This window comes from Eutrigla gurnardus (genome assembly GCF_963514095.1).
Source record: "Eutrigla gurnardus genome assembly, chromosome: 11".
In the NCBI taxonomy this organism is placed as follows: Eukaryota; Metazoa; Chordata; class Actinopteri; order Perciformes; family Triglidae; genus Eutrigla; species Eutrigla gurnardus.
In genome coordinates, this window is record NC_139925.1 from 3,896,427 (window position 1) to 3,921,398 (window position 24,972).

At 44.1% G+C, this 24,972-nt stretch overlaps 1 protein-coding gene across 1 annotated transcript in view; it reads left to right on the forward strand.

Moving 5' to 3' along the window:
* The first annotated feature begins 10,568 nt into the window (after positions 1-10,568).
* plpp4 (phospholipid phosphatase 4) overlaps positions 10,569-24,972 on the forward strand; it is a 41,476-nt gene continuing 27,072 nt past the window's right edge. Inside the window, exon 1 of the mRNA XM_084020708.1 lies at positions 10,569-10,900. Within this exon, the coding sequence (XP_083876834.1) occupies positions 10,818-10,900 (83 nt within the window). The 5' untranslated portion in view covers positions 10,569-10,817. The remainder of the gene's footprint in view (positions 10,901-24,972) is intronic.

The window sequence follows — 24,972 nt, forward strand, 5'->3', positions numbered from 1 at the left end:
CTGCAATGGTGAGTTAATCATCCATTTATTTCAAATGGATAATTAATTCTCTTTAGGGTCACAGAGGAACTGGAGGCGATCCCAGGGCTGACACATAGAGACAACCTCTCTAATTATTTTATTATGATTTCTATTATTTTAAGGCATTTATGGGTTAACCAATCTTTACTGTTTAAAGTGTCTTCTCGGTTTTGGCTTTGTGCGACAAACAATTCAACCTGTACAATTTTTTTGAACATAACAAAGCATTCCCTGACATGGAGCTGATAAAATAAATGAATAAAATATAAAATAGAATAAATTCCAATAAGAAGTGCTGGATATATGTACATACATACTTAGTTATGATTATTAGCATCCCCTCCCCCCTTTCAGATTAGTTAGGCTGGACACAGAAACCATTTTCCATATTGTTGAGAGGCGAGAATTCATCCCGTGGAACTCGTTCCCGACATCGAACACACACACGGCGAGAGAGAGAGAGAGAGAGAGAGAGAGAGCGAGAGAGAGAGAGAGAGAGAGAGAGAGAGTCACGCTGTGTTTGGAGTCAACGCGGTAGTTTGCTAATGACTTCCCAGCTGTCGCCTGGAAGATGCCGGTTGCCAAAATGGGGCAGGAGGGTGAAGAGAGCTCAGCCGTATTACACTGGCAACCGCCTCGGTGGCTTCCCTTGGCAGCCATGAACGCAGAGACAATGGGCCCGGGTTCATGCGTAACCCTATTAGCAACAGTTACCTAACACCTTTGGAAGGGTGGGGAGGGGGGGGGGGGGGGGGGGGGGGCGGGGCAATGCACTGGTGTTCCCGTATTGTTCCCAGCGTTCCCATTATGGCGTGTGTCGTCTGTCTGCTCGTCTCGGGCCGCCGCCACAGAGACGATGGAGGGTTAATTGGTGAGAGGAGGCAGGAGATGTTACAGGAGAGAATGGAAAAACAACGGGAAGGAATGGCGGCATGTTGAGAGAGAGAGAGGTCTGCTGTGTTATCCTTCAATAACTCACATGGAAATCAAATCCAGGGTGGAGAAGAGAGACAGACAGTCCGTGGTTTGAATGTGGAGGACAATTTTTTGTTTGAAGACTTTTATTGATCGGCGGCTGAATTCCACGTAGCTGCTTCAGCTTCAAGGCTCCACGCCGGCTCACCGTTACGGCTCACTGGGACAGAACGGAGCCACCATCAGTGTAATTAGTGACACCCTTTTCTTTTCAAAAGCTGACACTGCAATTAAAAAGGGGACTACTACACCGTACCTTATAAAGGAAGTAGCTCTATGGGCTCGGTGGCTATTTATCTTCAGAGAAAGGAAAACAAAAGAGAAGCATACGGTGGAAATGTTTTAGATGAACATTTCTGTCTCTTTCTGTATTTTATTTTTGCAGAGAGAGAGAGGGGGTTCTGGAGCTGTAAAACTTCTCACAGTGTAGCTTGGGCAACAAATCATGAGAATGACCTCTGTGAAGGTCGGGGAGAGGGACTGGGATTTAATAAAGTTACACTAAACTCTTTTCTTGTGATCCCGATATCGCTGTCCTTTGTGTGGACTTCTAGGACGAAGAGATGTAGGAGAAGAGGTGGCTAAAATTCTCCTTTAATCACTATTCCTCAGCAGTCCTGTTATCTGGTTAGTTTCCACTAAACGGACCAGCAACTAGAGCAGATTGGGCTTTTTGGGAGGGAGGGGCAGGTCAGAGTGTTTCGGAGAGCAGGCCCAACCAGGATAGTAGTAACCCGAAATACAGAATTAAGACGTTGGACGAGGATTTAACAAAAGGGCAAATGTACTCAAAGCACTCTTAAAGGGACAGTTCACCTCCAAAATATAAATTCCTTGTAGTGCTGTTTATGAATCTCGATTGTTTTAGTGTTCTCTCCAGTTAAATGGGACTATACGGCACCAAAAACACACTCGACTCTTTCCAGAAAACACGACCACAGTGAGCAGCGTCGTGGCAGGATGGTCTAGACGTGGATGTCACAACCTTTATCGTTGGAGGAACTTTAAATCATTGCCGACACCAAAGAGCTTCTAATACAATGAAATGATTGAAACACAACGTGCATTTCAAGGTTAATTGTGCTGTCTGATGTCATGCATCCCATAAAGCGATCCAGATTTGAACGAGCGGGACGGAAAGTTCCTTTAAAAGCAAAAAAAAGGGGCATGTGACACGATACCTGACACGGAGACGGTGATACATCTAGGTTGGCTTTTGACAGACTCAGTTGTGATAACAGACGGCAGCTTGGGGTTCTCATGAATAACAAGGAGTGCAGGAGAGCCCGGCTTGTTTTCTCTTAGAGTCGTATTAAAATGAAATTATGGGAGCATTTTTGGCACAAAAAAAGGAGGGAGCGTGATTTGCTTGGAGGAGAGAAGACACACAGCCGGAGGGTAACTGTCTGTGTTTTTTTCATACTCATGCTGCTTCTCTTTGTTTTTTCATGAATTACCCAGAGATCCAGTTCTTTAATGGAGTCTCACGCTGGCCACAGAGTCCAGATGAGAAACACCTCGGAGACAACTTTATCTCCACTTGTTTATCGATGTTTGGTGCATTTATTAACACAAAAGAGACATAGAAGAATAAGAGTGTGTGTGTGTGTGTTTGACTTGTAGACATGCATCGCTGTGTGCAGACGCCAGGTAATAACAGTCATCAGTGACCTTTAACAAAGAGTTTTACAGGATTACTGAACTGAGATACGATTTAGTGCTCGGTTTTTAATTAGAGAAACCTCATCACTGTTCACACTGAATAACCAAAATGTACAGGAGACAATGGCACCGGCTGCACCAACCGGTTGCACCAACCGGCTGAACCAACCGGCTGCACCAACCGTCTGCACCAACCGGCTGCACCAACTGGCTGCACCAACCGTCTGCACCAACTGTCTGCACCAACCGTCTGCACCAACCGGCTGCACCAACTGGCTGCATCAACCGTCTGCACCAACCGGCTGCACCAACTGGCTGCACCAACCGTCTGCACCAACCGGCTGCACCAACTGGCTGCATCAACCGGCTGCACCAACCGTCTGCACCAACCGTCTGCACCAACCGGCTGCACCAACTGGCTGCATCAACCGGCTGCACCAACCGGCTGCACCAACCGGCTGCACCAACTGGTTGCACCAACCGGCTGCACCAACCGTCTGCACCAACCGTCTGCACCAACCGGCTGCACCAACTGGCTGCATCAACCGGCTGCACCAACCGGCTGCACCAACCGGTTGCACGAACCGGCTGCACCAACTGGCTGCATCAACCGTCTGCACCAACCGGCTGCACCAACTGGCTGCATCAACCGGCTGCACCAACCGGCTGCACCAACCGTCTGCACCAACCGGCTGCCTGCACCAACCGGTTGCCTGCACCAACCGGTTGCCTGCACCAACGGCAATCACTCGCTTCTTGAAGCTCTTCACTTTAATTTAGGCTCCTTTTCAAATCCTGCTTCTCTCTTTTTCCTCAGGCTTTTAGAAATACTGTGAAGAATCAGAGTCAGAAAGACGTTTATTGCCAGGTACGTTTTCACATACAAGGAATTTGCCTTGGCCTTCAGTGCACACGATATTTACAAGCAGTGAAGAAAGAAAGAATAAAGCAGTACTGCAGTCAAGAACATGAAAAATAAAACAATTATTAATAATTAACATTTCAAAAAGGCACTCTGTATACTTATGCACTGTAATATAATAATATTTACAATTTTGCAATTATTGCAGAATGTTATAAATATGCAAAATCAAGCATTCAGACAGAAAAAAAAACAAGAAAATGACAAAGCAAGGTTATGAACATACAGTATATTTTGTGCAACTCTGTATATGTGTGTAAATGTAATTGTTGTGTTTTCATTATTCTGTCTTATTAGACCTCTGCTGAGGTGGATGTTTGGAGTCAATATATAATATATATAAAATCAGAAATGTGGGATTTATTTCTTAACATCATCACAGTGATCGATCACAGAAAACAAAGGAAGATTCCTACACACAAAGTTCTGCAACGCTTGTTGATTATTTCATCAAGAAAGCACACAGGCATACACACGTCAATAAAAGTGCTGAATTATTTGTTTTCTGTGGGTGTTTTTATGGAAATGTGGGTGATTCAGATCAGCTGGAGGAGTGCGTATGGTTTGCGTGTTTACACTTTATCCTCAGCGTGTCGGGCAGCGTGGGACTGGTCCGGTCTTCGTCTCGGATCACGTAACTCCAGGAACCAATTAGGATGATTATGCCGTTTGTTTCTTCTACAAGGGCGAGACAACTAAGAGAGAAGACAAGAGTGTCGGGCAACCCTATCTCCTAGAAATGATCTTTATATTCTGTTTTCCAAGACACATTTAATGCAAAATGTAATCTCTTCCTGCATTGTGTAGGCCAAATTGTCATCAAGTAGCAAATTTGCTACCTTAAAAATGTGCAAATTTGTGACTTTATTTCTCTGAATATTGCCCCCCTCTCTCTCGGCTCCAGTTTTTTTTTCTACACTGGCCCTGATACGCCTTCATACCTATCTCTATTATGCTACAGGACATAAATGGCACTCTTCAGTCACAAAAAGATGTTGCCTTTGAACATAATGTGGGGCAGCTTTTCTACATCTGTCACCACAACGTTATTAGGAAAAACAATTTTAGTAATATATAAAGCACATTACTGAGAGAAAGGGTTGCTAGGAGACAGGGGTCGGTCGGGGAGATGTCAATCACACGGCAGATTAAGTGAAAACACCTGTGTGGGAGGACGATGGTTGTACAGAGGCTTCAAAGGGATATAATGATACTAGTCAAAGGCACTTAGAGGGAAAGGCGTCGGGCTGTAATGGCGTGGCTGGACATCGCCGGTCAGCGAGGTACATTTGGGAAAATGAGCATTTTGTTTTGGCCCTCACGTCTCCACAGCTTGTAAACTGTACGTAAGACGGACGAGTGTACACAACAACAGAGTGCAGATCCACGTAAATCAATACGATTTCTTACCCAACAAGAAAGTCCATCTCAGATATATTTTTCTCTTGCCTCTATTTAAAAGTATTTTGGATCAACTCTTAAAGAAATCCCCAGTGCCCCCCCAACCCCCTAAAGGTGTGTAAAGAGATTGATTGACGACAAGATTCTCATTCCGAGCGATTCTCGGCTCATCAGTAAAGCTGCGGTATCTGAAAATAACCAAAATAGCTTATGCACATGCAAAGTGTCATTCTGAAAGGCGCCGTCATTACAACTCTCATTCCCTCTCAGACCAGCGATTCATCACGCCAGAAGCAGAAAAGCCCTCTCTGTGATAGCGATCCAAGACCTAGCATTACAATCAAGCGAGCTACAAATCACAAGGAGAAAAAATCCTCAGCAGGGCCCCCGAACACTCACAAAAAGCATGAATATATTCCTTTCTCTTGTCGCAGTTTAATATTTCATCGCAGCATGTCGTTTTCAAAGGCAGAACTAATTGCTGACATTAATTACTAATTTCACTGATGGCATTAGCACTGATAAGTGTGATGATGATTGGATTAGTCAAGCTGTAATGTGCTTAAAGACCCAGAGCAAGATGGTGGGTGTAGAGGGAAGGGGGCGGTGATAGGCAGCCTGATGTTTTACATGCAGAGTCAAAGTTTGACTTAAAGGTACAGAAGTATCAGCATCGACATGCATTCAAGTACCACAAGTATGCAGAATAATGTGTATAATATTTTTCATGCATCAATGGATAGTTCTGATTTCAGAGTGGGCTGAGATATTCTGTCTTGAAATATGAATTATAACATATTTATGAGAAAGCTTTGTACCCTTTTACTAACCTTTGTTGATCTGGTTGATCTCAGGTTTACCTAGCCGGCATCATAAGCCGTGGTGTATAAACGCTGTTGAAAATGATCCAATTTTGGGGAATTCGTACGAGAATGTAACCAGGGCGACTACGCCCAGATGTTTGCGGAAATTCAAACGTCCCACAAAATTCAGAAAACAGTTTGCAAGCGTGTGTTGTTTAGTTTAAAGAGGCTTGGATACAGGCGGGATGCAAACTGAGTAGAAGTATTGACAGAGAACAGTATGACAAAAATATGCTTTGTCACATCAAAATACTTTCTCATCATGTATCTCAAATTTAGGTGGAGACACTATAAAAAACATCACATACTAGCTGTCACCATCACATTCTTTGTTATGCTAAAAGTTTGATTTTTAAATATGCAACTCCACATCCAGAACAGAAATCTGAGCCTCGGAAAAAGCCATGTTTTTAAAAATTCTTGTTGCATTCTGATTCAACTGTTTTTACTGTTCTTATTTTTTTATCTCTCTTTTTATCACTCCGTGAATCAGAAAATACTGTCAACAGCCATAAAAAAACAAAAATCCAATTTCACCATGTTTTGTGTAATAAAAAGTTGTATGAATCAGGCTATGAATAATATATGAGCGAGTCCTTCTGCCTGCTTAGAAAAACCTTCAGAATAACGATAGCAACGGAACAGGAACATTTGGTTTATGTATGTGGAACTCAAGTGGAGAATTCTGGCTCTAATACACATTTTTATATATAGATATTTATATAAGACACTGGTGAAAAGGTTCAAATTAACGCATATTGATCATTAACATTAAGACAATTATGTTATATAATTTTTGTATTACATGTTTTCTGAAATTCTATGTTGTATATATGCAAATGAGGCATCGTCTTAATTAACTGTGACTTTAAGAGAAATCTTCAGACCCAAATTTGAGTTAAATAAACACCTAAATGTCTATATTTTTCTGTTCTTTCCATGAGTCTGAAAGAACTGACCGGTGTGTCCGTGATGAAGATATAACCTCACACTTTGATCTCACGTATATTCAGGTCATACAGAAACTTTAGAAATGGTGCGGTAGGTCAGGTAAACCCCTGACCGGCAGTATATCTGGAAAACACCTCCGTGATCCCTTCTTCTCCAATCATAATGACTTAAACATCAAGCAAGGGGTTTTCTGGTTTTTTTCTTACTGCTACCAATCAATAAACTTGAGTGTCGGGGCCGTAGGACAATCTGTCCACGGTTCGCTTCACAATTTACGAGGAGCTCTGTTTGAATTCTGACAGCTGACATTTTAATATGAACACGCTTTCTCGTCTGGAATGAAACCACCTCGTGTTGTTGAGGGCTAAAATAAAAAGGGATAAACATATATTTTACTGTAAGCTATTTTATTGCCTTTTTGGCATTTTAGTTACCTTTGTTAACAAGTGTAAGTGTAGGACTTTTATTGTGAAAGGTAACAACAGAAGAAGTGGATGTAGTCTGCGTTGCCTTTGTCAAGATTGAAAAGTAGTAATAAAGTTGGGCGTTATGGTTACAGAGTCTCCATTGTTGTGCTGCGAACGTGCAAATACGTCAACAATTAGTATTGTAAGATAAAGTTAGCAAATTTTAGGTCATCATTGCTGTATAATGATAATAACAGAGTCAGACGTTCTGTGTTACAATAGCAGAGTATTTTAGGTCTAAAATCACAAAAAAAAAATTCTGCATTCTACGTTAATTCAATATTTGTTATCCAATAGATGTCATCTGCATAGAATGAACATGTGACGGAGGGACCGTTTGGTTAAAATACTGAAGCAAACATGAATACGACTGTTCTAACGATCACTTTTTTTGAAGAAGAACAGAACCGATTCAAAAGTTTTAGGAACTAATTATAGAACTCCAAGAATAAAACATAATAGGTTGCTCTTCCCTCCGTGTCTCCATGTATTGGGTTGAGAAAATAAAAGTCTTATTTATCTACAGACTCACACAAACATTCTCCCCACGGATATAAACTCTGCACATAAACCAGGAATGAAGGATTTTTCCCTCCAATAAAACCGAACCCAAAGTGTAACACGAAGAGATGTCCAATTAAGCCTGGAACTCGGGGGGCGATGGACCAATCCTGATAGAGCGTGATGAGTCACTCTGTCGCAGCGAAGAGAACATGCTGAACAGTGATAGTACATGTGCTCCCATATATATATATATATATATATGAAGGTGATTAGAGGAGCACTTTGTAACCATGCAGCAGGACTTTCATTCATTAAAGCAGGGCCTATTTTAGAGTCGGCCGTTTGTCTAATGCTGCAGCACAACCTCAGGAAATGGGATTCGTAGTCCACACTGCAGAGAAAGGAAGGAGAAATATTACATTTCATTTTGCATTCATTTTCCAAAGACAAAGATGCTTTCTCAGCATTAACCGCAAATAGAGCAAAGTAATATTTTCAGTCTGATAATTGAGTGATCATGATGGGAAAAGGTCTAGAAAGTTTCTCTGACCAGAGTGAATCATCTCCATCTAACGCTACGAGGGGAATCTGCGTAGATGGTTCTCAATGACGAAGATTCTGATGGCTGCCGGAAAGCTTTGAAGTACGATCTCACCTCCTCACCTGCCTCCTCTACGCATCTCCTCTTGTATTGCCTCATTCTTATTATTAGTGAGGGGGCTGGCACATATGTCAGGCACGTCAGCCAGATCTCTACTGTGAGCACTAAAGGAATACATCAAAACCTCCACTGTGTACCTGAGTGTGTGTACCTGTGTGTGTGTGTGTGTGTGTGTGTGTGTGTGTGCTTTCATTTGTCTTAGTCATACATACAGCTAACAGGGTGCCTTGTTAACCAGCAAGAAAGCACATTTTCTAAATTGCATCAGCTCCTGGCTCGTGACCTAGAAAGCAAGGGGAACAAGTTTTTTTGGGTCACGATGGGTTCTTCCTTCTCTCGAACACACACACACACACACACACACACACACACACACACACATATATGTATATATATATATATATATATATATATATATATATATATATATATATATATATATATATATATGTATATAGTTGCAGAGGCAACTCTTGGACTGGCAGGTGATGCAGGAAGGCGAGTTTTAGAAGGCATTAAATATTCATGCGTGTCTATGAAGTGCTGGCCAGGTTTCCTGGCCCCGCAGGTGTGTTGCTGCCTGTGAAGCTTTATCACTGTCTGGCTGCAGAGACCCTGAGCTGCTGGATTCTCTCCCTGCAGGCGCCTGTTGTGAGGAGTCCAACACTAAAGTGCCTTAAACGGTCATTCTCTCTGCTGGCCACCAGGGGGCGACTCCTCTCTGGTTGTATAGAAGTCTATGAGAAAATGGTCCTACTTCTCTCTGCCGGCCACCAGGGGGCGACTCCTCTCTGGTTGTATAGAAGTCTATGAGAAAATGGTCCTACTTCTCTCTGCTGGCCACCAGGGGGCGACTCCTCTCTGGTTGTATAGAAGTCTATGAGAAAATGGTCCTACTTCTCTCTGCTGGCCACCAGGGGGCGACTCCTCTCTGGTTGTATAGAAGTCTATGAGAAAATGGTCCTACTTCTCTCTGCTGGCCACCAGGGGGCGACTCCTCTCTGGTTGTATAGAAGTCTATGAGAAAATGGTCCTACTTCTCTCTGCTGGCCACCAGGGGGCGACTCCTCTCTGGTTGTATAGAAGTCTATGAGAAAATGGTCCTACTTCTCTCTTGATGTATTATCTCAGTAAACATTGTAAACATGAGTTTATGGTCTCAATCTCTAGTTTCAAGTCTTCTTCAATCCAGCATGATGTTCATTTAGTACATTATGGTCCATTTAGAGTCCACCAGACCAGAAAGCAGGGGATGCTTTAGGGGGCGGGGCTAACCTGCTGATTGACAGGTAGCTAGCAGATTCAGATCCAGTAACGGTTGCTGCTCTGCCTTGTGTTCATCAGATCCACCCGTCGCTCCCTCCGAAGTCCAAATATGGTCACGTCCTTCACTGGTTGCATCTTCTGGTGCAGCAGTGTGATGTCATACTAAGGATTTTAGCCACACAAACACCTACCATCACCTTTTGTTTGCATCACATTTGCTGCGAGCGCTTCACTATTTATGAGATGTTAAATAAAAAGGTCTTACATGTTGAGTAGATAATTTGATAAAAAAACACAAAGACTTTGAACGCATGTCAGCCCTCTGTTCAAAGGCACAATCAGGAAGTAAAGCATTGACAGACAAGACAGGCAGTCCAATTAATATCTCCAGCCCCTTTTTTGATTGGACGGGGTTTTTACAGTCCTGCCACGGCCACAGATGCATTTTTAAAAACATTTTTATCTCAGAGCATTTAATGCATTCATTTCTATCTGTGTGTTACGAGGATTTCAAGTAACACAACATAAAGTGTTGTCTGAATAGAATCACCTACTCAACCTGTCTTCAGACTAGAGGAGAAAACACTGATGTCGTCATCACCACGTGTTGCATTGGACAGGAGAAGATCTGAATGAGAGAGAGAGAGAGAGAGAGAGAGAGAGAGAGAGAGAGAGAGAGAGAGAGAGAGACTAAAACCCACAGCCCCTCGTGTTTCCTCCACATCCAGGCTGCTGCTCCAAAACTCCGACCCCAGTTCGAGTCGTCGGTGACGGAGCGGGAGGAAGTGGAGGAGCAGCTGTCAGCGACCGAGTTGCGGTGAAGGAAATCGCCCGAGGGGACCGAAGCAGACGGAGGCGGAGGCGAGAGGAGGGGAGAGGAGAAGGAGAAGCGGGGAGGAAGAGGAGGAGGAGGACTGCTTCAGGTGTCATCCGAGTCGCGATGGAGGCGCGCGTTGATTTTCGGGGGGGACACCGCACCGCTTCGGCTGGATTACAAAAGTGAAGAAAGAACATATTCACAACTGACCGGAGTTGGAGGAGCAAGGAGGAAGAGAAGGAGGAGAAGGAGGAGGAGGAGCGCCTTTTAGACTCGCTGCAGCCACTTGACGGATTATCTGAGAACCATGAACGTGTCGCCGCCAGACCGCAGGAAAAAAGAGCTGGCTTTGGAGATCGGCATCCGGGTCCTGCTCTTCGGAGTTTTCGTGTGAGTACCATAAGTGTGAAAGTCTTAAAGAATACACGAGAATCTGCTGTTCTGTGCACCTGCAGCACGGCGATGACCGGTCCGCGTGCGTTTTAATCCGCACGCTCGCGGGCACATGAGTGTTGTGTTCGGGTTTTTTTTGACGCGGTGTAGCTGCTGGTCCTGGTGGGTCGCTGGTCCTGGATCAGCTCACCGATAAAAGACTGTTAACAGGTTGCAAGAAGAGAAAAATACATGCAAGACAAAATAACTCGTTTTATACTCAGAATATAATCCTTATAATAAGAGAAACACCTCCTCCACTGCAAATATAAAGCAACACTCATACATATTCTCATACTTTTTTTTTTTTTTGCAGCATGACTCTTTAGGGAGAAGGTTGTGTCTCCAGGGTCCAGCCTTCAAAACTAACAGAAGTATGAATTATTAATGCTTTATAGCCATGAAGGAAGCATTGTTTGCTGTGATCTGATAAAAAACCCTGGTCCTGTTATCTGAAATGACTCCTTCATCAGACCCACTGCTGTGGAGTGTGTAGCTACCCTGTCTGCATAGTGTGTGTGTGTGTATCGTTGTACACATCTGTCCTTGGGCAAGTGTGTGTGTGTGTGTGTGTGTGTGTGTGTGTGTGTGTGTGTGTGTGTGTGTGTGTGTGTGTGTGTGTGTGTGTGTGTGTGTGCAGCGCTGTCACCCTTAGAAAAAGAAAAGGCTTGTGTAGCCGAGGAGATGCAGCACACCGTTTGACACGGATCAAAGAGTGGAAGCATCGGACCGTTGCACCCCAGGTCCCCCCCCCTTATTGTGTGTGTGTGTGTGTGTGTGTGTGTGTGTGTGTGTGTGTGTGTGTGTGTGTGTGTGTGTGTGTGTGTGAGTGTGTGTGTGTGTGTGTGTGTGTGTGGTGAAAAGCAATCTCACACAGCAGCGGCATCATCACCGTCATTGACTAACTGCTGTATTATTCCACCACAGAGGCGTCTGTCACAGAGTCCTGATGGCTGTAATGAATGGAGTTCTGCTGAAGGCTAGCAGAGCGTGGTAGTGATGGGGGGGGGGGGGGGGGGGGGGGGGGGGGTATGTACAGTACAGCAGTGCAACTAAACAAACACATGAAATGATTTGGGTTCATCAGCAGTTCACTTCTTCCTCAACAGAAGAATAGGATCATTTCCATAGCAGAAGAAGGAATCCTGCATTCTGACATTTGGTCTCCGACAGTTCTTTGGGGACCCGCTGTGATGGTTGATTTATAGATTTGTTTGGTTGCCTGCCAGTTCAGAGAGTTCTCGTCACACCTCGGAGCCCCGGAGGTCAAACACAGATAATTGGGGTCAACTACAAATCCGCCAGAGGTGGAAAAAGGACAGTTTTTTGGCGTTGATGTGATATCTGTGTCCCCGCCGTTTCTCAGCGTTCAAAAATAATAACATGCTGTTCATGTTCTGTCATAATTATGTGTACTAAGGGATGTTAATTTGTTAATCCTTTAGTCTGGACTCATGATCAGATATGCATGCATCCAGGGAGGCGTCTGCCGTTCTTTTGGTCTTTCCCATTAAATAATTCTACCCACGCAAACTGAAACGCACAAGAAAGCACGTCTCCGTGGTCTCGGCGGACCACTTCTGTATAAACACATCCGCTCTGAATCCCCTGCTTTATTCACAGCCAAATATTTTTTGACCTGCCTTGGAGGGAATCTGACTTTGCCCTCGCTTTGCCACGCTGCCCGTCTGCTCCGGCAGCCCTCAGGAGGTGACCGGCGGCGGCGGCGACGTGAGGTCGACCCCTGCGCTCTACCAAACAACTAATGCCGTGCATTCACATCCACAGTTTGGCGGGCGCCCCAGGAGTCACCCATCTCCCCCAAAGTTCACTCTAAATGGAAATACATCTTCAAGTCCAGGAGAAAAAAAAGCCAAAAAGCTGCAAAAGTGCATCGGAGAAAGTTCTTTTTTTCTCTCCCGCCGTTAGTGGAGGATAATGAGATAGATGTTAGACGCTGGAGTGAAAAAATTAGCAAGAGCTTAGACAAACAACCGGGAAGTCATTTCTTCACACGTCCTCAAGTCCATCAACAAGCAAGTTTGTTCCCCGGCGTCGTCGTCGTCGGACACGACTATGCAGGTGGATTCCTGTTTAAATGGAAGAACGCCTCTCCAGAGGGGATGAAGAACAGACGGAGGCCGGGAGTGATCAGCTTCTAGATTGTTTTTTACAAGATTAAAACCTGAGGAGCCAGAAACGCTGTGTATCGGTGCGATCGAGAAGAACCACAGAAGAGAAAAGATGCCACGGGTAGCTGAACTCACTCTTTAATGGAAAATAATGGAATTTTGGTTCATTGCATGTAATTGCTTTGAAGCGGCGTGAGATGATCTGACTTCGTTAATGATCTGAGAAACGACACCAGTCATCAGCTCGCAGTGTGGCGTCCTCTTCCTCTCGGAGAGAGAGGAAGGCTCCGGAGCGGCGCTGGATGAAGCCCGGAGTCTCGGAGTCTTTGTGAGATGTTGAGGACGAGGAGAATGGACCGTTTAAGAATAAGCGGCTTGTTTAGCTCACGCTCGCTAAGGACGAGAGGCTTGGAGGAGAAAATCCCTCCATATGACAGTTTACACACACACTAATATTCCATTATTCCAAATAAGAGGGTCAAGTCAGCATTTATATTCAACCCATTCCTAATGCAAATATATGACTGTTAAGGCAAATGGCATATGCAGGATTCTTTTTTGGGCAGTTTTTGCCTTTTTATTGAGAGAGTGAGAGTGAAAGGAGGAGAGAGAGATGGGGATGAGATCAGGGATGTATTAATACGTTGGTGGTAGAGGGGAATACCCAGAGGAAAAGGTCAGAAGGTCAAACATCTACTTTTATGAAACACTCTGATACAGACATGTTTTATCCTCCAATAATGAAACACTGACCTGAATATAAATGTAAAAGTATAAGAAGATCGATGTGGAAATATTAGGAGGAATAAATGAAAGAATTAATAAGCAAACTGCAAAATGTGTTAAAAAAATAATAAAATAAAAATATGTAAATGTGGAAATATGAAGAGAAAAATCCAAGGACAAATAATAAAATAATAATTTCAAGCATTTAAATTTATTTTCACATTTATTTAAGGATTTTTACAAATTTATTGGATATGCATTTTCCCCTGTTTTTCTACATTTTTATTTATTTTTACATTATTTAGCGTATTTATTTTCCCTATTCTTTTCCTTTTGCTCTTTCCCCATGGCGTTGGCTGCTCCTTGAAGGGCGGAGCTGTCAGTCAAGCGGCTTTTGGGCCGAGCGTTCGATCCCTGCTCACATGAACGGACGCTTTGAGAAGGATTTATCTGCAGCCTCGCAGGCTTCACCACTCCACTCGCCAACCCGCCCCCTTTATTACACAACACGCCGCCTGACATCTCCCGGGACTCACGCGCTTATTTTAGCCCAAACCAGGATGTGTGAAGTAGTTTTTTGAGTCTTTCCCCACTTCAGCCTACTACACTACAATCACACTACAATCACACCACTCACGCACATCTGCCTCACATCTACTTCCTGTCTATCCGAATAGGTCTATCTGTGGGCCACGGTACTACAGGACACACCTTCTACACCCCCCCCAAACAGCTGTAGTCCAGGTTGATTTAGGCAAGTGAGTGAATCCAGGAAATTATCTCAGGGTATGTAATGGAATCGAAGTCAAAGCCCTGCCCAAAGCCAGCTGATTGACAGCGTTTTAATAAGTAAATAAATATGTAAATACATATATACAGAAATAAATGAACAAATAAAGGTGAAAATAAATGATTAATAATTCTGTCGGTCTCTTTACGTACTTATGTTTCTATGGATTTCCAGTTTTTTAGATTGAGATATAAATTCAGTAACACTTTAGATTAGGGAACACATATTAACCATGAACTGGTTTCTTATTAGCACGCCTATAAGTAGCATATTGGCTGTTTTTAAGCCATTTTAAATCACTTACTAATGCCTTTTTTTGGCCATTAACTACTGTGAGAGGTTTCCATCAATAATGTCCTAATCACTGCTTATTGATAGTGAGTTGTTGTAAACCACTTAATAAGAATAGCTAATAAGCTAATAAGAAACTAGTTCATGGTTCATATGTGTTCCCTAATTTATTTTCTCATTATTTTAAAGATGTATTCTTCACTGTGGCACTTCTATGACTCCATATGGAAGGGTGTGGTTGAAGGAATGAAAGAGAGGCTGTGGTCCAAAACTGGTGGAAATCTTTGTAAACAGGACTATTAGTGGAATATTAATGTTCACGTCCATGTAAACAGCGTAGTAGGGATGTCTAGTCTTTTTTAAGAATAAGGGGAATCAAAGTGGAACATCTTTGCATGTAAACGTCGTCATGACGACGTGTTGCTGTGAACAAAAATGTATTTCTAAACGAGGACAATATTTCTGTCATGGTTATTGGATATGGATTAATAACCAGAAGAAGCAGATATATGACAGAAGAGCATCTGGTGTGTGGTTTCTGTGCAGCCAAACAACTCATGTTTTCATAAAATAATGCTGCACAAGTAGTTTTTCCAAACGACACTCAAACACATTTAATGAGAAGCAGCAGCACGACGCTGCGTTTGCATTAGCAGAAGCATAATATGTGTCTGATATAATGTGAACGTGCAGGAATCCATAAATAAATTAAAACATGGTAATATATAAATGACTCCAAGTCTGCTGACAGAAACTTGTAAAAGCATCCTGTAATCTTTAATATAGGATGCCAGGATTTGCATATATTTCCTGAGAGAAAATGTTCAGGCCACAGGTGGGAGCACCGCTTCACAGCTTTATTAAAGGCTTTTTAAATATTAATCCCTGTAATCTAAAAAGGGCTGCTAATACTGCCAATCCCCACCCCCCATAACAGGCACCCGATACGCTGCAGCTCCTCGTTCACCTCTCACACCTCGGGATGGTTTAGTCCTAACAGCTCCCATCTGCATGTGCAAAGTCTCCATGCAGACAAGCTCACACACTTATATTATATATAGATGGAGATTATTTATAATAGCTGCGTGGTGAGTAATGGCAGGAAGCTGCAGATCCAACATTTAGAAGCTGCTTGGCCGTGAACCTTGTGTTGCTTTTCAGTCCGACTGTTCTATTGTGGGCAGAACGTGACTCCTGCTACAGTAATCTGCCGCTCCGTTTCATCATTACAGCGTTTTCGCTTGTTCCTTAATTCCAGCAGCCGAATCACAGGTCATCCAATGTGTAACCCTCATTATCTGTGAGATGAAGGAGGAATTGAGCCTGGAGGGATGGGGAAAACACTTTGGATGCCGTTGAGACAAATTGACCTGAGCACAGAAGAGAGATGAACATCCTTTACTGCATTGGATTATGCTAAATGTCATTACTTACTTCGTCCGTCTGTTCAGAGACATCCAATGAATCCACATAAGAGAAAGACAAGTCAACAAGTAAAGGTATGAAGGCATGAGGCCTTCTGATCGGGGCGGGAAAATGGACGGATGGATGAAAAAAAAAGCCAAGGCAGAGAGGATACTAATGTTTTTGATAAGAAAGGATGGACAGACGGTGTTGGATCAGCAAACTCTGCATGCGCTGTTGGAGGAATCGGCATCATTCCAACGAGAGCGGAGGCAGACAGCGATCACAGCACACGGCCGGGGATTCCCCCGACGGCCGGTCTGTCGCCGCTCTGCCGTCTCACTCCCCCGCAATCGTTTGATCAGCTCATTACATGTTGCCGTCCCTGCCGCCATGCATCCATCCATCCAACCCCCGTCCCTTCATCCCCCCTACACGGGCCTCAGATCATCCACCGTTTCTCTCTCTGATGGAGAAAACAGTCATACGGGAGATCAACTTAAACCATTAGATAATGAAAATCCACCGTAGGCAGGAAAACGCAAAGGTCTCAGCTCGTATTGGACGCATTGCTTTGAAAAAAAGATGTTCTTACATGTACTTGTTGTACTCTCCTTTGGTTCCTGATTAAATACCTGCAGAACGAGCGACGTACCCCCTCGGCTGTACTTTGTGTTGAGCCCTATTGAGCAAAAGCTAACATGCTAGGCTAACATGGTCAAAAGTAGACCCTCACAAAGACTGGTGGCGGTGGTGACACTCAAATCCTTTTAATTAAGTAAAACTAGCGGTACGGCAATCCAGAAAGTACTCGACTAGAATCCAAATGTACTTTAAGTACCTGCGGTAAAAGTACTTATTATGCAGAAAGGTCCATTGCAGAACAATTTTGAAGACATTTATATTATGCTGGATTGCTTAAATCATAATACATTATGAATGATGTGACCAGAGAAGTGCTCTCAGTAGATTGCCGATTTTCCAACCAGGTGTGTGTGTGTGTGTGTGTGTGTGTGTGTGTGTGTGTGTGTGTGTGTGTGTGTGTGTGTGTGTGTGTGTGTGTGTGTGTGTGTGTGTGTGTCTGCACACCACCCGCTGCTGTATTGTGTGGTTCAGTGAAGGCAACCCCTCGACTGGCCATCAGCCCGTCTGGATGCTGACGGGCTGTAATGCATCATCGGACATTCTTCCAAAACAAGCAGTGATGTACTTAATACTGTGTGTGTGTGTGTGTGTGTGTGTGTGTGTGTGTGTGTGTGTTTGTGTGTGCGCGCGTGTGTGTGTGTGTGTGTGTACTGCTAGTTCCATTATCGAAGTCAGTAGATGGGAGGGGGTTTGTCGATACGACCGGTTGTGTTATGGGATAGGGGCCCTGCCAGCCAGGATTCGTATGTGAGGAGTCAGTCTATGGCAAAAAAAAAGTGTTTTTGGAAAAGTGAAAGTCACCGTGACCACGAGAGGTCGTTGAGCACGCAGCCGCCATGAGCAACCAAACATATCAGGTATCTGTCTGCAGCAGAATATGAGATGAGCCGTGGACAGACACGGAGAGGCACACTCAACTCACTCACTCACACATTTTTGATCACAGGAGTGGAGATAATAATTATATTTAGTAATAAATCTGAATCTGCAAAGTAAGTACAGCTGTCAGATAGAACTAATTAAGAAAACAACCTTCCTCGTGAAGACAAAGGAAGCTGCAGCTGAATGATTAAAACCAAGGCTGAACTTAGAGTTAATAACAGACACACAGGTAGAAAAAAGAAGCTCCACACAGCAGAGAAAGGAATAAAAGCAGCAGCAATAAAAGACAGGAGCATAAATACAGAAGGACAAAGAAGACCCTGTCCTGCTGATGAGACTAAAACAGACGACACCCAGAAGAAAGGAGGGAAAACCACGAAGACAGCAAGTAAACAAAAAGACTGGAGACAACATGTCTGGTCAGCAGATTCAGGTCGGCGTGAAAGAATTAATCAAAGTGGACGTTTATGCATAAATTGAGCTCCTAACATCTCATATCAGAACAAGATGCTTTCACTCGCGCCCAAGCAGTTTTCTCCACCATAATGGCGTAGTCGTTGCAGGATGGTCATCCATCACAAATCAGGTCGTTAACGCCGCCGTCACAGCGTCGCTGCTCTTCCTTGTCATTTTCTTAGCTGGTAAAATGACTCCACTGCTGCTGCTCCACCATTAAATCCGACATCGCTGCTCCCTGAACTTCAATATTTTACCCTTAAACAAAGAATCCTCCCAAGTTGAGAACGATTAAGAGTATTTCTGGTGAAATCCAAGCCCAGGAGGTGTGAATGACGGCTGTAATATATAATGTGATGTTATATGCGTGGAGAAGTTGTGTAAAATTTGTCCCCGTCGTGATGAAATATTTGAACCACAGCTGGTGCTCAGCGGGTGGAGGCTGATGGGGGGAGGGAGGGGGGGTGTCGTAGACCTCGGAGGTGTGGATGGAGGGTGAAAGTGACAGTTCATGTCCGGGGAAGAGGAGGAGGAGGAGGAGGATCCCAGCCCTTCCTCCTGTTGTGATGTTGCTATTCTTGTCCTTCCTCGGTCTCCTTCACCTTCTCCTCTCCGTCACCCTCGCTCCACTGCTTCCTCAGATCTGCCCCAATGCTGTCCATACCAGAGTCATACTCTTATCTGTGGAAAGACAGATGAAGGGATGAAAGACACACACACACACACACACACACACACACACACACACACACACACACACACACACACACACACACACACTTGCTTGTTATATATTTTTGAGATTTTGGCCATTTTTCTCCTTCTGGAAAAGCCTTCCTTGCATCTGTGTGTGTGTGTGTGTGTGTGTGTGTGTGTGTGGCCCCTGGGTTTTGCTGTCAGACCTTGATGACAGAGTGATAGCTCACTCCCAGCCAGGTGAATCTCACACTCAGCGAGTACTTCCTGTTTATGGTCTTTTGACAAAACTTCCACAGCTTTCAGGTAAACAGATATTGTGTCCTGTTAAGTTTGTATTTACCAGTTGATGAAGCTGAAGAACGGACGTGGGCGTATTCGACACATTTTAAAGCCGAGACCTTCCGTGTGCAGCACCTCATTATATTCCCACCCACACCCACAGATTCTGAGTCCTGACAGCAGCACAAAGCACACATGGTGAACGGTGGACATCCGGCTGAATCACAGCTCCACTGTCATTACAGTCACAAGGAAAACCCAAATTGTCATGATGACTTCTCAGTGACGAGTGTGTAATTCAGGCGTAACCAGCACACTGCTACTTGGACCTGCGTTTATAATACTTCCATCAGTCATGCTATTCATATACATCTGTACTTCAAAGGCTTTTCAAATGTGTTATTCAATTAAAAGATATGATGACTAAGCATGCAGAGCCATTTATAGCCCTGCAGAACACCCACACAGGTGATTTCATATTGCTGGGTTAAAGTCGTCTTAGTAGCTGATTGCATGGGTAAACGACCTGTCAATCAGCAGGTAAGCCCCGCCCCCTAAACCATCCCCTGCTTTCTGGTCTGGTGGACTCTAAATGGACCTGTCAATCAGCAGGTAAGACCCGCCCCCTAAAGCATCCCCTGCTTTCTGGTCTGGTGGACTCTAAATGGACCATAATGTACTAAATGAACATCATGCTGGATTGAAGAAGACTTGAAACTAGAGATTGAGACCATAAACTCATGTTTACAATGTTTACTGAGATAATACATCAAGAGAGAAGTAGGACCATTTTCTCATAGACTTCTATACAACCAGAGAGGAGTCGCCCCCTGGTGGCCAGCAGAGAGAAGTAGGACCATTTTCTCATAGACTTCTATACAACCAGAGAGGAGTCGCCCCCTGGTGGCCAGCAGAGAGAAGTAGGACCATTTTCTCATAGACTTCTATACAACCAGAGAGGAGTCGCCCCCTGGTGGCCAGCAGAGAGAAGTAGGACCATTTTCTCATAGACTTCTATACAACCAGAGAGGAGTCGCCCCCTAGTGGCCAGCAGAGAGAAGTAGGACCATTTTCTCATAGACTTCTATACAACCAGTGAGGAGTCGCCCCCTGGTGGCCACAGGGAGAATGCAAGGTTTAAGTCACATCAGTTTGGCTTCACTTCTCAGAACTGGAGTTTTCCACCTGGGCATGACTGGAATCTCTCATCACCTTGTTGCCTTTGTCATCTTTATGTCAGGTGACCTCATATAATCCCTGCATGCCCCCCCCCCCCCCCCCCCCCACCAAAGCCCTGGTCAGACAGCCTGCAGGTACAATTTAAGCCACGCTGTGTGATTTGTGCTATACATCAAGCAAAAAGGTTTCTTGGCATACATTTCAAATATGCCGAATTAGCTATTAACGCTCCCCGTTTGCGGTGTGCTGATGGATGTAGGGACAGCCATCACTGGGATACCACCATGCTAATTTATTTGTGGTTTTAATTGCATCCTGGGAAAGTGCAAGTCGCCCTGATTCAAATGGATTTGGATCAACGGCAGCCAAGGATGTTACACTCAACATTTTCATCCTTTTAGCCAATCGGGACATTTCCATCACAGGTCGTGTCCCTCGGGGGGAGACGGTTCTCGGCACCATGTGATTGACAATAAACAAATATGGGGCTCCGATCCCTGTACGCCTCCACCCAGCTGTTCCCTGAAAGGGTTTAATCAGCCAGAGTAAACCTGTGTGTGTTCGGTGGGGATATTTGTATTTCTATCAGTATAGTATTGTTTATCAGCAATTAAACAGCCGCCTTAAGAAAATGAGAAAAGAAATGAAGATGACAGGGTGTGTTTTTCTGGAAGACTCGTCTCAGAGAAGAGAGCTTGTCAGGAGGAAGAAGAATAAGAAGGAAAACAACAAATAACAGAAAAATGAGCCTGAAGCAGGGAAGTGGAGAGAACACTCGATACGTACTCTTCAGCAGAGGGATTGTAATTGATAATAGATCCACCTGAGTGTGACATCACCGTGAGGAAGGCAGTCTGAGACCACCAGGCTGGATTCTCTCTCTGGTCTGGACTTTGACGTTTTACAGGGATGAACAGCGAACTCTGATAAATGTCAGTGATGTGTCTAATAACTGTCCACCATCAGTGAGAGCTGCGTCTCCCTCCTCCTCCTCCTCCTCCTCCTTTAACACTCCTAATGAGGTTGTCCTCGTGTCTGACTCCACAAGCTCCACACGTCACAACTAAACATGTTTCTTTTTCACCACAAACTGCAGGTCTGCTGCAGATCTCTGCTCTGTAACTTCTATTCCTTGTATTTATTCATTTATTCCTGTTTTATCTGCTCGTTACGTGTTTCTTTTCAATGCGTTTAATGTTTATTTTGTGAAGCACTTTCAATGACCTTGTTGTTGAAATGTGCTGTACAAATAAACTCGCCTTAAGGGACGGGGCGATACGGGAGTTTATTGCAGCTTCACGTTAAAAAACACCAACGATGAGTTGATCGGGACTAGAAAAAGCCGTTTAGCTCACTATCATGGCAGAGAAGGCTATCAGGCTATCTGAAAAGCACCATGCCAGTCTCTAGGTTTGTGAAGGGTATGTGAGGATTTGGATTTGATTTGAACTCAAAGGCCCAGTGACTCTATCAGAATGCATAGTATCCTGGATCCATGTAATATCTGGCCTTTAGAAATAAAAATCTGCCTGCCTCTATGGGAGTTTAACATAGGGGTGCCCATACTTATGCACCAAGTATTTTAATTAGAACGTTTATTTCTTTACGATACATTATTCATTCACAAAGAAAATTGGTGTCCAGCAAGGTTCCTCATTTGTTTAATTAAGGCATTAAGATCAATTCACAAAAGAAGATTTTTTATTCCTCTTTAGCATAACTTAGGCATGGGGTGCCTAAACTTATGCATAGCATATTACAGTATATTTAAATTATCAAGACAATAACATTACATTCAACAGTGTCAAAATATCGTTTGCACAAAAAGATAAACGTGAAAAATGATAGTTTGGTTTCTAATTTTGACCTTTTGCTTGAACACGTCAAGGTTAACCGATAACTCCCGTGTGTTCGCCCGGCCGTGACGCGGTTTATCTAAAGGTCGCAGGATAATTACGGAGTCCGGGCCGAGTGGAGCTGGAATAACCTGAAATGTTTAATAACTTTTAATAAAACGCAGCTGTGGACGACAGCGGAGTATCGATCTCAGACATGATAAACATCTCGACGGCTGCCAGTCACCCAGAGTGTGTCTTCTTTCTGGAGAGATGATTTAAATCAGCGGTAGACCGTTAGACGTTACATAGGAGTCTCTTTCCTTTGGAGAGTGTGATGATGAGGTGTAATCAGCATTAATGGCTGCTTGGTGTACATGTGCACTTCAGGGCCGGGTCCTGTGTCGTACTAAAGAGGGAGTCTAATGATGCGGCTGTAACGGCCGGTGATGGCGGTGCATTTACTCGGCCGATAAGCCGTGGGCCTGTGGAGCAGATGAGAAGTCTGCAGGCTTTTCACGTAGCACCCGGTCTGCTTTCCTGCTGCGGGCTGGAGGCTTATCTCGCCATTACGCCCCCCCTCCTCCACCGCCGCCACCATGCTTCCCTGCTTCCCTCCAATCCCTCCGTGTCTCTTTGGCCGTGTCCTGCCAGCTTCACGCTGCTGCATTTCCTAACATCTGTCTCACATTTGTTCCTGACCTTTTCTCAAAGCGTCTGTGGGGCTTCTATCACGGACAGACACCTGTAGTCCCACCGAGCCGGACCCTCGTTTACTACCTTACATATTGCTCTTTACTGATCATGTGGATCTCTCTTCTCAACAATCCTTTTTTTAAAAGTGTGCTTTTTACGCCTAAAACGCCTCGAATCAGAAACTGGATTTCTCTGCCGTAGGTTAACGTGACAAATGAAGGCTGGCGTTTTTTCCCTCCCTCTTCCCTTTTAGCCAACTTGAGAAGCGATGCCTCCGGGGAGGCCAGAGAGCCGAGTGTCACTCAGCATCTAACCTCCCCCCCCCCCCCCCCGTGACAGGACCGCCGCTGTGCATTCGTGACATGTTTCCCAAAAAGCCCGGCGAGCGGCGAGTACAGTAGAAGAAGTCTCGAGGAAAACACACATAAATGTCTCCTTGAACACGTCCCAGTAATTTGGTGGCTTGAATATGATTATGCACTTTGCTGTCTGGGGAATTCAGATGAGGATATAAATATTGTGAGTGTAGGTTTTTCTAAAACTCAGGGGCTCAGATGGGACCTCAGTTCTGTCTCCAAACTTTTTATTACCATAACCGGTGATCCAACCTGACCTCCAAGCTGAAACCTTGTGTTTCCACACATCCCTCCCGGGGAGTGTAGAAAACACAACCTCGGATTGCAGGATCGTTGTAATCTAACGGGAGATACCAAGTAGTTACGAGGGGTGTAAGAGGGGAATCTTTGCATTCGATTCCAATTCTTTAGATTCAGAAACGATTTTTGATTCAAAACTATCACGATTCAAAATTGATTTTTGAATTAGTCCGTGCTTCAGGATCTACTCCAGTCCTCCATTGTAGAGCATTAAATTATATGATTTAAAATGTTTACAACAACAAACATAAAAATACACAAAGGCAAATCTAAGAACAAATATTACATTAATGCATGCTAAACTTCAACAAACTTTTAGTATAAAAAACATTATTATGAATCGATTAAGAATCTTAGAAAATACGAATAGTGATTTTTACATGAATGTTTTTTTTTTGCTCGCCCCTAAACTTTACCAACCTGATAGAAACCTCCATTCCTAAAAAGCTCAGTTTTCCCCTCCAGTCAGTGTCCGGTCTGTGGGTCCGATATGAATGAAACAAAGCGACATAATTAAATCAACAGTGTGTTTCCACTGTGTCCCGCCACTAATCCACTCCCAGCAGCTTTATTAAATCTCAGATACCCCTCGTCTTTACATTTAACCCAGCGGAGTAAAAAATTAGATTTTGCTGGAACAGCATTTTTCTTTTTTCCTTCATCTTATTTTTTCTCGTGTGGAGTAAGAAACAGAAACTTAAGCGAAACCAGTGCGGTGCTCCTTCTTCTGTGTAAATTTTGGATTAGCGATAAGCCGCGGCGCCACCTGCTGTTACTCCCAGCCACCAATCGTTGCAACTGTATCTCTTTGTATGGTTGAAACACTGTCAGACATTTCTCAGGTTGTCGGGGAAAGCTGACGTGAGCTGACGTGAGCTGTGGAAGTTTATCCCGTTATATGCCAAGTGGGTATAAATGTGTTCCTGACCCACTTTCCCAGGTTACTAGGTTCACGTAAAGAGATCATGTTCTGTGATGTTCGCATTATAGCACAGAACACACTAGAAAGTGATCTTAAAGGAACAAGTCTGGCATCTTTGTAACCACTAAAGGAAGTGACCATATTTGGGCTGTGGAGGAGCGACGGATGGATCTGGAGAGCAGCCTTACCTGATCTGGATCCATGTGGATTTTGGTGATGAAGCTGTTAACAAAGTTAGCCCCCTGAGCTAGAGAGAAGCAGGACCATTTTCTCATAGACTTCTATACAACCAGAGAGGAGTCACCCACTGGTGGCCAGTAGAGAGAAGCAGGACCATTTTCTCATAGACTTCTATACAACCAGAGAGGAGTCACCCCCTGGTGGCCAGCAGAGAGAAGCAGGACCATTTTCTCATAGACTTCTATACAACCAGAGAGG